This window comes from Acanthochromis polyacanthus, chromosome 16, assembly GCF_021347895.1.
Source record: "Acanthochromis polyacanthus isolate Apoly-LR-REF ecotype Palm Island chromosome 16, KAUST_Apoly_ChrSc, whole genome shotgun sequence".
NCBI lineage: Eukaryota > Metazoa > Chordata > Actinopteri > Pomacentridae > Acanthochromis > Acanthochromis polyacanthus.
Window position 1 is genome coordinate 9,740,609 of NC_067128.1, and position 15,229 is coordinate 9,755,837.

The 15,229-nt window shown below is 39.7% G+C and overlaps 1 protein-coding gene across 13 annotated transcripts in view; it reads left to right on the top strand.

The window, feature by feature from the left end:
- epb41l2 (erythrocyte membrane protein band 4.1 like 2) overlaps positions 1-15,229 on the top strand; it is a 78,967-nt gene that overhangs the window by 28,505 nt on the left and 35,233 nt on the right. For all 13 annotated transcript variants that reach the window (XM_022189143.2, XM_051960561.1, XM_022189147.2 and 10 more), the window contains exons 4-10: positions 491-751; positions 6,173-6,277; positions 6,391-6,433; positions 11,706-11,781; positions 13,933-14,029; positions 14,118-14,242; positions 14,393-14,480. In XM_022189143.2, the coding sequence (XP_022044835.2) occupies positions 491-751; positions 6,173-6,277; positions 6,391-6,433; positions 11,706-11,781; positions 13,933-14,029; positions 14,118-14,242; positions 14,393-14,480 (795 nt within the window). The remainder of the gene's footprint in view (positions 1-490; positions 752-6,172; positions 6,278-6,390; positions 6,434-11,705; positions 11,782-13,932; positions 14,030-14,117; positions 14,243-14,392; positions 14,481-15,229) is intronic.

The following is a 15,229-nucleotide window of genomic DNA, read 5'->3' on the forward strand; positions in this document are numbered from 1 at the left end:
CTTTGTGATCTTTTTTTTTTTAAGTTTAAACAAGAAACCCTGGGATGAGATGATGTTGGCTCGTCAAATAGCGTTTTCTCTGTTGCTGAAACAGCCTGAAAATGCTTTTACAAGTGACAGCAGGATTTTCAGACTGTTTGAAGCTGCTGTTCAGCCAAAACAGAAAGAAAAGCACCCAAATCCATTCTCCCTCCTTCACACACATGAAGTCTTCCATCCAGTGATCACATTAATCCACCCAGGCCCACCCAGTGACATCAACATTCAGTGATCAGGCCAAAAGAAACGCCTGCGTTTTCTAAGAGAAATTCAGACTAGAAGGGGAATTACGCTAGAAGAGAAAACGGAGACTAAACTGTGTTCTCTCTTTTCTAAACAGTTGAGGTTTACTCTGTTTTTTTTTTTTTAGAAGATTTGAAGTTTTTTTTAATTTGGGAATTTGACACCATATTTTGTGCTTTTCTCCTCTGCACCTTGCAAAAACCATTAGCCTGCCAAGGAAGAGAAGGTGGACGAGAGCACTGAGAAAAGTCCAGAAGAAACCGAGAAGGAGGCGACAGAAGGAGAAGGAGCCGAGGAGGAGAAGACAGAGGAGCAGGAAGGAGAGAAAGAAGCTAAAGGGGGAGGAGGAGAAGAAGGCCAGACCTCCATTTTTCAGTCTCCTCTTCGCCTGGTGAGGAAGAACAAGATGAAGCTGGTGGTTTGTCACGTGACCCTCCTGGACGGGACCGACTTCAGCTGCGAAGTCGAGGTAAGATTATGTACAGATAGAACATGAAGATGGATGGCCTCTGCAGGTTTAAATATCTGTGTTGTTTAGCCATGCAGTTGTGGACGCAGAGTTTATTTCTAGAGCACCTTTAACATGAGAATAATCATGATTCTAAGCTTAGATTTGGTTAATTTTACCTACAAAACCAGGTTCCACAAATTTGGTTTAAAAAATTTTCAGAAGGTTTTAGATCTCACAATATTTTCTGTTTTCACACTTTTTGGCTCTGATAGATTATGTAGGTTTTGGCATTTTATAAAAGAGAAAACGTGTTTAAACCGGTTTTGGGATTCAGAAGTATAAATGAAACTTCATTACACCGAAGAGAAATGCAGCAAGCTCAGCCACACCTGAACTGCAAAAGTAGTCTCCTGCATCAGAACCTACTTTATGTGTGTTTAATTTTCTGCTTTTGCTGCATATGGACGGTAAAAAAAATGTAGTTAGCTGAGGACACGATGCTGGCTGGTCTTTGCAGATTGCAGTAAGGATTGGTGTGTGATGTTTGCTTTTGTTGAATATATTTCTGTGATGGTGTCACATACTGATCCATAATTTTATCTTATTGAAAGCTCTCTTTAGAACGTAGCTTGTGTGGATGCAACTTGATCAATAAAAGCTACTGAAAAGCTGTTAGCATCATGCTAATGACTAATGTATTTGTGTTTGTCCTGCTGCTACTTACTTATGACTAACATGCAAAAAAAAATAGAATAAAACATGGAGAATTTTTGTAGATTTCTGCGTTTTTGCTGTCTGAAAAACGTGTCATCAGTTTGCCGTTTGGCTTAACGTTCTTGTAGAAGTTGTTGATGCAAGAAGTTTCTTTGTGGATGGATCGACACGTTGTATGTTCTTTTGCTGGTCGATGAAGCCGCACGTGAGCGCCAGTGTGTCAGTGATGTAATGGCTAATAGGATCAGATGTAGTGTCTGTGTGGGTGTAGTCGGGGGTGTTTAACTTTCTGACTCAGTTATGGCAGAAGCGTAGTTTAGGGGATAAATGCAGTGCAAAGCGGAGCAGCGCTGCAGGGGCTTGTCTGGTGACTGTAGCACACAGCAGATTATGGGGGTCTCACCAGATTAGTTTCCTGCATCTGCTGCTAACTAGCAAACACGTGGCTTCAACTCCCCGACACACATTCAGACATGCAGATACTCACTACATCACATGTCCTGCATGCTGCTGTAATCCATTAGGAGTCAAGTAAGGAAAATGTTGCTCAACTGAAATCACACTGAATTTAACTAATCAATCACTGGGGGGAAAAAAAAAAATCTGTATGTGTAGATGAAGTAATGTTCATACAGCTCTGAGTGACTCTTCCTTCAGCCTTAATTAGCCTAATGAACTCACCATGAACATAAAAAGCTAGTCTTTGCAGTGTATTGAATCATTTGAACCTGATTGTTTTATTCTGAAATTTTAAAAACAGACTCAGAGTGGACCAGTTGCCATTGGTTTGCGGACTATCTTTGCCATTAGAACTGTCACTATTAATCAATTAGTTGTCAATTAAATTAAATGTTGATGTTCCATTTTTTAATATGACTAATAATTAAGGTCTAAATTCACTGAATGCAGGACCTTAAATGTGATTTTTTTTTCTTATTTCCTCTTTTAGACAATAAACTTTATATTTTTAAGTTGCAACAAAACAAGACAGTCATCTTGATTAATCAAGGTAATCACTGACAAAATAATCAACAATGAAAGGAATTCTTTGCAGCCTTAGTTGCCATTTCTGTTTTTACAAACCGGACATGACAGGTGACATCTGGAGGAAGCTGTGCACAGTGACATGATAGCGACTGTCAAATCACAAGTTAGCTTGGTGCTAAAATATAATTTTATGCTTGGTATACTTCAGAAGCAAGAGGTAATTAAACATCGTGGAAGATATGACCTGCAAAATATAAAAAAAATCTATGTAAATAATTCCATAAAACAAATGAATGCAAATAAAATGATAAACACCAAAAAATGCATCTATCGCACATTAAAGGAAAGAAAAAAATACAGATACACAGGATAAAAACAGCTGACAAAGATAATTAAATGAAAGAAAATGTTAAAGCAAGTGGTAAAATGATGAGAAATCTTTTACTTTTGATCTTGTTTTTTTTTTTTTTACTAGATGTTGGGATTTTGACATTTTTGCTTCCGTTTTATTATTTAATGTGTTTTTTTTTCTCCATTTTGCTAGATGCATACTCGACTGTTGTCAAAAAAAAACCAAAATTTTCCCTGCACATTGTTAGCTGTACCCCCTCCTCACATTCCCACACTCGCATTCAGTGGGAAGCTGCCCAGAATATCCTCTGTGCACGTCCACTGGAGCCGTTAAACCTCCGGTTCAAGGACAGTGAACTTGCTTTTAGGGATTTTTCACCAGCAGCTTCACCAGGACAAACCGGCTTCCTAATCTACAGTATGCCAACGCCCAGCAGCGCGCCTCGGTGGTTTGAACAGTAGCTGCTTTGTGTCCCAACAGATAACGCTGATACTGCAGCTAGCTGCTATTGTCCTATAGTGTGCACACACACCCGCATCCATCCATCCATCCATCCATCCATCCATCCATCCATCCATCCATCCATCCATCCATCCATCCATCCATCCATCCATCCATCCATCCATCCATCCATCCATCCATCCATCCATCCATCCATCCATCCATCCACATGCTGGCGGAGTTCGGATCGCGAGAGGGAGAAATGCGCAATGCATTCCAGAGATTAAATTTTCTGTTTTGCCCAGCAGGCCTCCAACACACACAATACAACACACAGTTTATACTCCGACTCCCAGTTCGTTCATCCATCCGCCCGCCCCGTTTATTAATCCTCAAATTTATTCTGACATAATAACTTAATACACATTTTATTAGTTGTAATGCTCTGAATGAAAACTTTTGGCAGACATGTTTATGACTCTGCTGTGGGCTTCAGAGGAGGGTCTTAGTGTCACATGGTCCTAATGCTGCTTCTAAGAATTTCATTAGTATTGGTTTCAACAGGATTTTAGTGTTACACGGTTTAAGTAGCGATCCATAGAGTTTCACTGGGTCTTATGTACAGGGTGACCCAAAAAAATTGGAACTTTTTAACAATCCAATAAAACCAAGCGTGATGGAAGAAAAATATTTTATAATTGAAACCTTAAAACATGTCATTTAAGAAACAATGATGGCGTCCTCCTGTACGAATGCATTCTTGAAATCTGCTGTTGAGATTCCTCATTGACCGCTGCAACATCTCAGCTGGGATACTGTGAATTTCATCCTGAATTCTCTGTTTTAACTCATCCAGAGTTCTTGGTCTAGTCGTGTACACTTCACTCTTGAGATAGCCCCAGGTAGATTTCAAGAAGACATTCGTACAGGAGGAAGCCATCTACAGGAAATAATTTTAAAAAAAATGAAAATTCCATCATTGTTTCTTAAATGGCATGCTTTAAGGTTTCAATTTCTATGAATAAAATATTTCTCTTCCATCACTCTTGGTTTTATTGGATTGTTCAAAATTTCCATTTCTTTTTTTGTGTCCCCCTGTATAAGCCACAGTCGCTTTGGCTTTGACAAGAGCAACTGCCAGGCTCTTAGACTCTGGTTTATATACTATATTTCTATACATATTTGTAATTTTTTAAATTATTTTTTTGATTTGTTTAACTTCACAATTACTGTATAAATCTCAATTCTAGTAGTTTGTCCTTTGGTGATGCAGAAGTTTAAACCTTTCTATTATTTTTCCTGATGGAACCATAGAGCACGATCATGATGTGTTCAAGGACAGTTGGAAAGTTAAAAATCCTGTATGTGTAAAGTTTATGGTTTAGGAGAATATTATTGAATGTTACAGCTTGTATCTGAGGCATCATAGATAAAAAGTCCACTAGTATTCTCCCAATTCATGCACATTAGGAAAAACTAAAGAGTTCCATGCATGAATGTCATCCAAATCTTGTGGATGCATGCATCTCTAATGCCATTTAATACTCCATATCCCTGCCTGCAGACTTCAGACTGTTGTCCCTAGGTAGCGGTTAGCCTGGGACACACTGTAACAGACTCAGAAACTCTAAAAGGTCACAGACTCACATTCTTTGGGCATTTCGGCTTCGCTCTGAGTGCCTGTATTCTGCGCATGTGTTTGACCAAGTATAGGAAAATACCACAGATGTTTTCAGCTGTCCCAGGACAAGAAGAAAAATGCACTCTTTCATCGTCTTCCTTCCACTTTCACCACGCTGCCGTCGTCTGTCTGTACACCAGGCCGAGGCCCTGCTGACTAACTGCAAAGAAATGAGCATTATTTCGCTCATTGTTTTTCAACCCTTCTTCCACCCTCTTCTGTCTGACCTTCTGCCTTGTCTAAAGGCTGCCGTTGTGTGTCCATGTGTACGCATGGATGTGTGCTAAATGTCATTGTCATAACTGAGTCTGGAGGATTTTATGACTGAGTCTCTGATTGGATTTTTGGAGGAATGTGTCTGGAGACCGATGCACAGAGCAAAAGATGATGAAACAGAACGGAGATGCACTGATAGCTTCGAAGTAGAACTTAATAAGCGTCTGTGGTGGGGATAGACCAATTGTTGGCCGATGTTTGGCTTTTTTCAGAATATCTGGATTATAATCACTGATAATTAGCTACTTCAGGTTTGATGCAGCCTCATCTGTTTTTCTTTAGTCACTTTGTGAACTCAGAAATGTTTCTCAAGCAGAAAAAACTGAACAAGAACCACAAGCACAAACCAGGAAATTAGCTTCCCTCAGTGGCTAAGGCTTTGCTGCTAACTGAGAAGGCAGCCACAGGTTAACCTGAAACAGTCTGGGAAACAATAGTTAATAACAATGCTTTAAAATCTGGACCTTAGTGGACTATCTTTTCCATTAAACTGTCACAATTAATCAATTAGTTGTCACTTAAATGAAATATTGATGTTCCATTTTTTAATATAACTAATAATTAAGGTCTAAATTCACTGAATGCAGGACCTTAAATGCGATTTTTTTTTTTTTTTTTTTTTTTTTTTTTTTTCCTTGTTTATTTCCTCCTTTAGACAATAAACTTTATATCTTTGGGTTGCAACAAAACAAGACATTAGTCATCTTTGGCTATGAGATTTTTTTCAGTATTTTCTTATTCTACAGGCCAAACAAATTCAACTAATTACTGACAAAATAATCAACAATGAAAGTAGTTATTTGCAGCCCTATTTGTCATTTTCGTTTTTAAAAACAGGCCCTAACAAGCGACAACTGGAGGAAACTATGCACAGAAACTGAAAAACGTAGTTGTCTGGGATCTCACTAGAATATTTTATTTTACAGCCGAAGATGAAATACAAAAATGCTCAGATTTGAACGTCTTCTGTTTCACTGTGTCTTTGCAGAAACGTGCAAAGGGTCAGTTCTTATTCTTCAAGGTGTGTGAGCACCTCAACCTACTGGAGAAAGACTACTTCGGTCTGACGTACATGGACAGCCATGAAGAGAAGGTATGTATTCATGAAAACGTATACACACCGTATGTAACACATGTCAGTAATGTACACATACACACAGACGCCTGCATAGTGTCTCATTGTGTGTCTTCTTCTTTTCACTGCAGTGTTGGTTGGATCCCACGAAAGAAATCAAGCGACAGATACGCAGTAAGTTTTACTGCTGCTTTTTTTTTTTAATTTTAGCTCCATCCGTCTCTGTCTCCTTCACTTGACCTCAACAGTACACAGTGTTTTCCATTTAAAGAGACCATATTCTGCTTTTTAAGTTCTTCCTGCAGAAAACGCAATAAAAAACCAGTAGATGTGCATGATATGAGCTCTGTGAGGAAAAACTCACCAAGCTGCAATCTCTCACCCAAAAGGAAATGAATAAAATATAAACACTGAATTAATAAAATAGGCCATGTTTCCCCCATATAAAAGCAAAACGGAGTCGAACAAAGAGGTCAGAGACATTTGAAACTCAGCAACAGCAGACTGGCAGCATAGGGGAGGTTACCAGAGTGTGATCAGTCTGATTTATTATTCATTAACGTCTTTATTAACTGTTCTTAGTTTATAAAACAGGAGTGAGGTGTCGCATCTCGTCTTTTGTTGACTGACGGTTATCAGCATGGATATCTGACTTTATTTTTATTTATTTACTTTGTATTGCACCTGGTGTGTATGTAAAAGTGGAAAAAAAATCTCTTTAGTTTGCTCTTTTTCTGTAGTTCACAAGTTTGTTCTCAATAAACCTGACTGTAATGGTAAACCAGGCTGTATTTGTTAGTTTAGCCTAGTCAATCAATCAAACTTTGTTTATTTAGCACTTTTCAGACAAATCCAATGCAATTTAAAGTGTTTTATGAGAAACTGACTAAACATAGGATGTTATAAATACACGTAGAGATGAAAGAACATGGAAAGAACAAACCAAAATTGAATGAGATTAGATAAGAGATGGCTAGTAAAGATAAAACATGCATGCAGACAGCTTAAAATTCTAAAATATTACACAAAATACGTTGATTATAGTAAAAGAATGCAAATGAAATGAATAGAAATGATACCAAAAACTTTAAAATAAAGAACATTATATGAAATTCTGACTTCATAGATGGATTTTTAGATTAATCAAGGATGAGTTTCCACGGTTTGTCATCGTATTTGTTCAGAAGTTCTTTAATTTGGTGTCGTTTCCTTGCTGTTACTTAATTTCTTGCCAAATCTTTCTTGTGTTTTTGAAGAATATGCCCAGTTAACTCCAGCTGACCGTCATGAGTGTTAGAAAGGCTTTAATTCTTTCTTCTTGCTCCTCCTTTTAACTCAAAACAGATTTTTACACACAGTCCGAAACTTCAAATTGCACTTTTAGGAGTAAAAGCGTATAATTTTGGCTCGTAAATGTTTTTTTAAATTAGCATATGTGGGGTAGTTATATGTCTGGGTGTGTGCAGAATGTATGAGCGTGTGGTGATTGTGCATGCCTGTGTTTTTGTGGTTTTGTCGCAGTGTTCATGCATGAGTGCTGTGCATCTGGTCTATATGTGTTCATTTGTGTACATTTTTCTGAGAGACGCTGCACCGTGTGGACAGATGTTCATTTAAGTTAAACCGTCACTCTGCACGTGTGTTTGTGCTTTCACAAATAACAGGGTTCACACTGTTCTGCTTTAAACTGCCATCAGTGTAAACTCGGCCATCGCAGCTCTGCTTCTTTACATTCTGGACCGGGACCTAAACATTTAAACTTTTTTGTCGTAGGGGGTCTTGTTTTTGCTTTTATTTTGGAATGATCAGAATTGCTTCCTTTAATACCAAATGGACTGTCAGCCTGTGATTAGACATTTCCGAGGTAAAATCTGTCCCTTCAGATGTTTGAGGGATTGAAACATCAATTCTTCAGACACATGTTTGCTCCACTCATGGGTCAATGTTTCAGAACTCTTCAGAAGAGGGTCCTGTCTACAGTGCAGTCACTATTACCAGATCTGTGTGGGTGGGCCTGCTTTGTGAATTTCTAGCGGCCCAGTTTAATGCTAGGATGCAAAACATAGAAGAAGCTAAAGATGCCGAAACAAGTATTCAAAATCAAGGTTAGTAGAATGAAATAGAAGCTTCAAAAAATGCGATTAAGATGTTCTGTGCCTGTAAAATCAAACCCTGGACCTGATTTAGATTTGGTTGCCACTGCTGTTGAAGTATTGTCCTTGTGCATCGATACTCTGCTTCCTGTGCTCCTGCAACACTTGTAATGCTCCATGAACTTATGTAAACATGTTAAAATTGACAATGAGCGCTGAATCTCCTCAAGTGTGCCAAAATGGCAGCACTTCAACTTGAATTTCATTTTTGAGTGGAGGGAGATGTCACGGGAATACAAATTCTGGCACGTAGCGTGGGTAAAAAGCAATGACTTTGTTGTTGTGACTAAAACGACCAATTCCAAATCATCAAAGTTCAGGTGGTTTGCATAAATGTTCTCCCTTTGATGCCTCACAACATTTCAGCACAACTCTGTGTTGACAGTCCAACTCTGTTAGATGGAATTAGGTTGCTCAACCACGTGAATGCTGAAGAAAACAGTAAAAACTCGTGTTTCTTTCTCCCTCCTCTGGCCACCACGATGATCCTCCACATGAAGGTTGGATCATCCAGCTGCTGATTGACATACAGTGGGATGTTTGTTCTCTGTAGGAGTTAGAGTTTCTATGGAGAAGTCACAAATGTGCAACTGCCAGTGGTCACAAAAATGACTATAGCACAGGTCTTGATAGTGATAATGCAGTATTACGTCACTGCTTGCACAACAGGAAGTCATGCAATACAGATCATAGGAAACACTGATGAGCTGCAGATGGAATAGGAAGAAAAATGAGCGTCAGAGTTAAACTGAGAGCCAATACAATGAAAACTTCATCCCAAAGTAATGAAGCTGGCTGAAGTTGAATGTCTGAAGGGAAAAAGATTTCCATTTTAATAACCAGCACACGTGGAAGCTGTCCTCAAATCAAGCACTTCTAAAACTAAAACTTTTTATTGCTGTAAATGTTGCTGAAGTCCAAGCAGAGTGAGGATTTAATGCAGCCAGTCGGTCTCTTTTGCGCGTGTGACTGTTGTTAATGTTTAACTCCAGCTTTTCTCCATATTCACACCAGCCTACGTGGTTTTAGGGGCCTCACTCTGCTGCTACTGTGCACTGTCTTAGTGCATTTGGAGCCACTTCATTTTAGCTGCTATGATGAGAATAACAGGCTCATACTTTGAATTTGTTCATCTAAATAATATTCATGTAGCCTTGGATGGATTTAAAAAGATTAAATCCATGTTGTGACTCTCTGGTTCTTACTGCCTCAGCATTACTAAAATAGCAATATTTCATCATATTGAAATCACATCAGATTCCTAAGTTTTTAACTTTTAGAGTTTTATAAGGCTTACATTTTAAGGAAATATCTAATTTCTTGTCAAATTATAATATTAGACCTATATTAGAAAATTGTTTTGAAGGAATCATGACTAGAGGACAATCCTGGTATCAGATGTAAGTAAAAATTAGACTTTTAATTTGCCTTAACTTGCTCTGACCAACCACCTATCACACATGCTGACATGCGCCTTGAAATTTTACACTAAATGCATTTTTTACAGTTTGGTGAATTATCAGAAAACACACCAGGGTACCACTGCTTGTTTCTACGACTCTGTATCATAGACATTAAACTGCTGTACTGATAAAGTTATGAGGCTCAAAAATGATGGAAGAACTAATTAAAAAGCCACTTCTGTGTATTTCAAGGGCCTGTAACTCTGAAAACATTCATAGTATGGATGTCAAAATTTGCATGGCTTAAATACACCAAAGTACAGATTTGGTTTCAGATTCAGTATGGAATCTAAAAAAACTTAGGGGAAAAAGTGGCTGATGAGAAATGCATACATGATAGCATGTTGTGTTGTGCAGCTGGAAGAGGTCAGATGTGCATGTACGGGATTGTGTTTGGTTTGTGTATCATATATCGACTAGTGATTGACACGTGATTGAATAGAAAAGGTAAAAAGGTCACAGCTGACTCCCAGAGCACTTAGGGCTTCCAGCAAAACACACAAACTCACTTTCACCGGCCAGAAGACACACACACACCAGAGTAGGAAACAGGAATATCTGCTCACAGCGCTTGTTGTAAATGTATACAATGAGTGGAAAAACCATAAATCTGTCAACTTGGTTTCACCTCTCATGTCGCACCTTTGCATCCTTTTTTGCGTGTCCTCGTTGAGCTTCCTCGTGTCACTTCGGCGCCCGTCATTCGTCCTCTGGGATGCAGCTGTGAAGCATGTTTCTGTGTGAGAGGTTTTGTCGATGTGTGTGTGTTCATGTGTGTGCATACGACCTTGAAGGAGGAAATGGCTTTGCTGTGATGTTAGATTTTCTCAGATTGAATTTTCCAGATGACGTGACTGCCATACTTTATCAAATACGTGTGTGTGTGTGTGTGTGTGTGTGTGTGTGTGTGTGTGTGTGTGTGTGTGTGTGTGTGTGTGTGTGTGTGTGTGTGTGTGTGTGTGTGTGTGTGTGTGTGTGTGTGTGTGTGTGTGTGTTCTTGTACTTGCTACATTGTGAGAACCATTTTCTGCATTTAACTATCAAAGTGAGGACATTTTTACAAAGTGAGGACATTTTGGCTGGTCCTCACTTTGAAACAGCCATGTTTGAGGGTGAAGACTTGTTTTTAGAGAACAGGTATGAATTGAGGTTTGGTTAAGGTTAGGGTAAGGATTAGGGTTAGGCGATCAGTTGTGATGGTTAAGGTTAGGGTAAGGCTCTAGGAAATGCATTACACCTATGGATGTCCTCACTAAGATAGAAGTACAAACATGTGTGTGTGTGTGTGTGTGTGTGTGTGTGTGTGTGTGTGTGTGTGTGTGTGTGTGTGTGTGTGTGTGTGTGTGTGTGTGTGTGTGTGTGTGTGTGTGTGTGTGTGTGTGTGTGTGTGTGTGTGTTTTGCTGGGAGGATAGAACAGGACAGAAAGGGCAGCAACATGGCCTCCAGTGGGACTGAAAATAGAAAATTGGAGCTCAATGAAGACTGAAATGAAATTAGCACTCCCCAGAAGGAAACCATGTTATGATACTGATGGAGCTGTTATTGGTGATGCTGATGATGATGCATTTGTTCCTGGTGGTTATAAAGATTACGGTATGGTGGTATTTGATGAAGCCAGAATGAGGTTATGCAATCCCAGATCTGCTGCTGATGTGTGCGCGTGATGTGCAGGGCTTAGTGCATCAAAAAGCTGTTTTGCATTAGCTGCACTCTCATCCGCGACTCTCATTGCAATACAGATGGATGTGATGGACCCATGCAAACTCCCTGATCAGATTTTTCAGCTAGTTTTTCCTTCACATAATGTTACCTTTCCTGTCTTTCTCCAGGTAACAACTGGCAGTTTGCGTTCAATGTCAAATTCTACCCTCCCGACCCCTCACTGCTCACAGAGGACATCACCAGGTACAAACTCACCACTGTTTACTTACACCCGCCTTTCCTTTATTGTTGTTTTATGGCCATTTGGCGCAATGGAACAAGCTGTAAAATCCTGCATTAACAAATTATCACCTTTCTAACGTCACACCAAACCATTAGCCAAACATTTCCTACGTACTCATCCTGCAGATGGAGTGACACTGGCATTTATTGGGAGACATGTTTCTTGCCACGTAGCACAAAAATTCCATTATTTACTTTTATTTTAGTCCTTTTTTATACATCTGTCATGTCCCAGTCGATTGTTTGGTCTATATGCTTTCTTCCAACCGAATTCTCATTTTTTTGGACAATAGTCAGTGTTGTTTTCATGATGAGAAAAGCAATAAAGATCTGTTAAAAGACCATGTGCATCAGTAAGTTTCATTACCCAACATTTCTAACATCAAGTCAACAAAACGGGACATCCTCTGAAGTTTCAATAAGAGAAATAGTTGTAATTTGCAGTATGACTCTCCTAAATAGGGTTGTAGTCTCCAGCTTGATTTGTTGACCAGTATGCTCTCATCAGGCCAAGTTCTCATTGGCTGAACAAACTCCAGTGTTACTTTGATAACGAGAAAACCTCTACATCAACAGATTTCCAGGATTAATCCATTATTTTTGGCAGCGGAACTAACAGACTAACTTATTTATTGAATGTTTGATCGACTCCAGACTAACTGACACCTTGTCAAAGTCGATGTGGCTGCATTTTGACGAAATTTAAGTACAAGCTTTGGTGCATTTTGACGAAATTTAAGTACAAACTTTGCAAGCAGCAGCACCAACCATCATGTCAGATCATCTAAAAAGAGCAGCTGACTTATCTCAGTTGGTCCTCAGTAGTTCTCGTCCTGACTCAACAGCTGATGTAATTTTATTTTCAGAGATCGTATGAAACTGACTTTTCTTGTCATTTCAGTACAAAATAACCAGATTTAAATGATTTGACTGTGGAGCATTTAGTTCATCTACAGATACAGATGTTTCTTCCTGTGATTGATTAGCTAAAGTCAGTATGATCCCCCCCCAACCCCCCGCTACTAATCAAAAGTCATTGGAAAGATAAGATAAAAATAAAGTAGAATTGTCTCCAGTCCTCCAAGATTTCCTTTGGTTCAGTGCAGTCCTGCTGTTTACAGGCTCCAGCAAACCATTAGAAACCACAAATTTCAGGCTCTTTGGTTGCTAAAACGTCTTGTATATTTTGCCTCCTGTTGTTCGTTCTGTGTGCTGGGAAGCTTGTGTGCTTTTGGTGAAAAGAACTTCATGTTGTGGTTGGAAATGAGAGTGATAGAAGTAGGGAAAGTAAACTAAAACTATTGCAGATATGGATCCTAATACCAAAACAATAATCTTTAAGACAATTGAGACTCCACAGATGGGTGATTATTCTTTCTTCTTTAAGTCTCCCGCCCTCTACGATACAAATCTGGGCAATTAATATTAAAATACTGATCAGTGCAAGTTTAGCGTGGCTGTAGTAGCAGCTACAGTACACAGTAGATGTTCAAACACACACACAGGTGCAGATTCATTTGTATTTATACATATGCACACCCACACAGAGGCATGCTCCGAGCTCTTTACGGTGAAATGTGCGTCTAATGGAGCGAACAACTTGTCTGATGGTTGCAGCTTAAAGGCTAAACAAGGACACAGAATTACACAGCAGCAGCCGGCCTCCACTGACCTGCTGCGTGAATTGTTGTGCAGACCTGTAGGTGTGGAAATTTGCCTTGTACAGATTGCAAACCCACAGCTGCTTTCCACAGTCTCCACTATAATGCTCATTCATTACCTTTGCTTTCTAATTACCCGCAGTAAAATGAAAAAACCCAGCACTGCTGCAGAGGAGCTCGTAAATCCACAGTTCACAGCACAGATGTTATGTAAGCGGGCCTGTCACGGTGGGGATTAGACGTAAGGTTATCCCAATAAACCAGCGTAGCAGCACACTAACTGTTCAACAAACGACAAAGACGTTTAATCCTCCCCAGCAGCAGAGGCAGTTTGGATCTTCTTATTATGATCATGAACAAAGGGGCTGAATCCACTTCAAAGAGAAAGATCTGAAAGAGTTTTTCAACCAAAAAATCAGCCCTTTCTGTCTTTTTTTTTCTTCTGTTTTAGGTACCTTTTGTGTCTGCAGCTCCGTGAAGATGTCGCCTCTGGACGGTTGCCGTGTTCATTCGTGACTCACGCTCTGCTGGGCTCGTACACGTTGCAGGTAAATTCATGCTTAATTATGTTAAATATTAGTTTCTGTGCATGTGAGCAACGTGTAGGTGGGTGAACATTCAAAATGCGATTTACAGGCAGAGTTTGGCGACCATGAGCCCGACCAGCCTCGCCCTCTCGACTACATCAGTCAGGCGACCTTTGCTCCAAATCAGAACAAAGAGATGGAGGAGAAGATTCTTGAACTCCACAAGTCCCACAGGTCGGAAAAATATGTGTATTTTTTTTACTAGTTTAACTACATTTCTCAGCAACGTGATGCTAATGTGGCATCAAGTAGATAGCTGGGCGTGTTTTGGAATTTGATAATCTATGAATTTTTAAATTATTCTACTATTTTCTTTGTCTGCAGGGGAATGACACCAGCTCAGGCCGACGCCCAGTTTCTAGAAAACGCCAAGAAGCTTTCGATGTACGGGGTGGACCTGCATCACGCGAAGGTATGAATAAATGAATGAAGCTCCTCTGGGCTGCTCTTCTCTCAATTGTTGTTGACAGCGAGGATTAGCACAGTTTCTTTGATGCCTGCTGGTGTGTGTGTGTTACTGTAGCTGTGTGTGTCTGTGTGTGTGTCAGCTGTACAAACACTCACGGAGGCCATCGCCATGGGAACAGCCAGCCTCTCTCCCAGGGATAGCAGGTCATCAGCAGACCGGCTGCATGTTTGTGTGTCTTAGTGCACGACGGACGGACAAAACGGGGGGAAATATGCATGAGAGAAAGAGGATTCTTTAAATAGAAGTAGAAGGAAGTCGGAGAGGGAAAACTGGGGGAAAGAGGCGAATCTGGAGTGAGACAGGGACAGATCCTTGAAGGAGAGAAAGAGGCGAGTCCCCTTTAAGGCCGTGCTCCACTTGTTTGCAACACAGAGGCAAGCAGGGGAAAAGATTAGGCTTTTTAGAAGGCATACCAGAGTTGTGGGAATTGATCTATTTCGGTCCTGTGCCATTAATTTGTTGTACAAGTTTCATGACTCCAAGAACCAGAGAGGAAATCTGAAAAACTCCAGATTATCTGGATCACAGAAAACAAACACAAAAGCACCTTTTTGGGTGGTAAATGGAAGTAAAATTTAACATCAGCATAACAATCCTGAATCAACCAGGACTCTAGCACCCCTCCTATATGCTTATTATAATTTCTATTCTTATGGAGTACTTAGACTTTTTAATGCTTTTTTTTTTGTAAA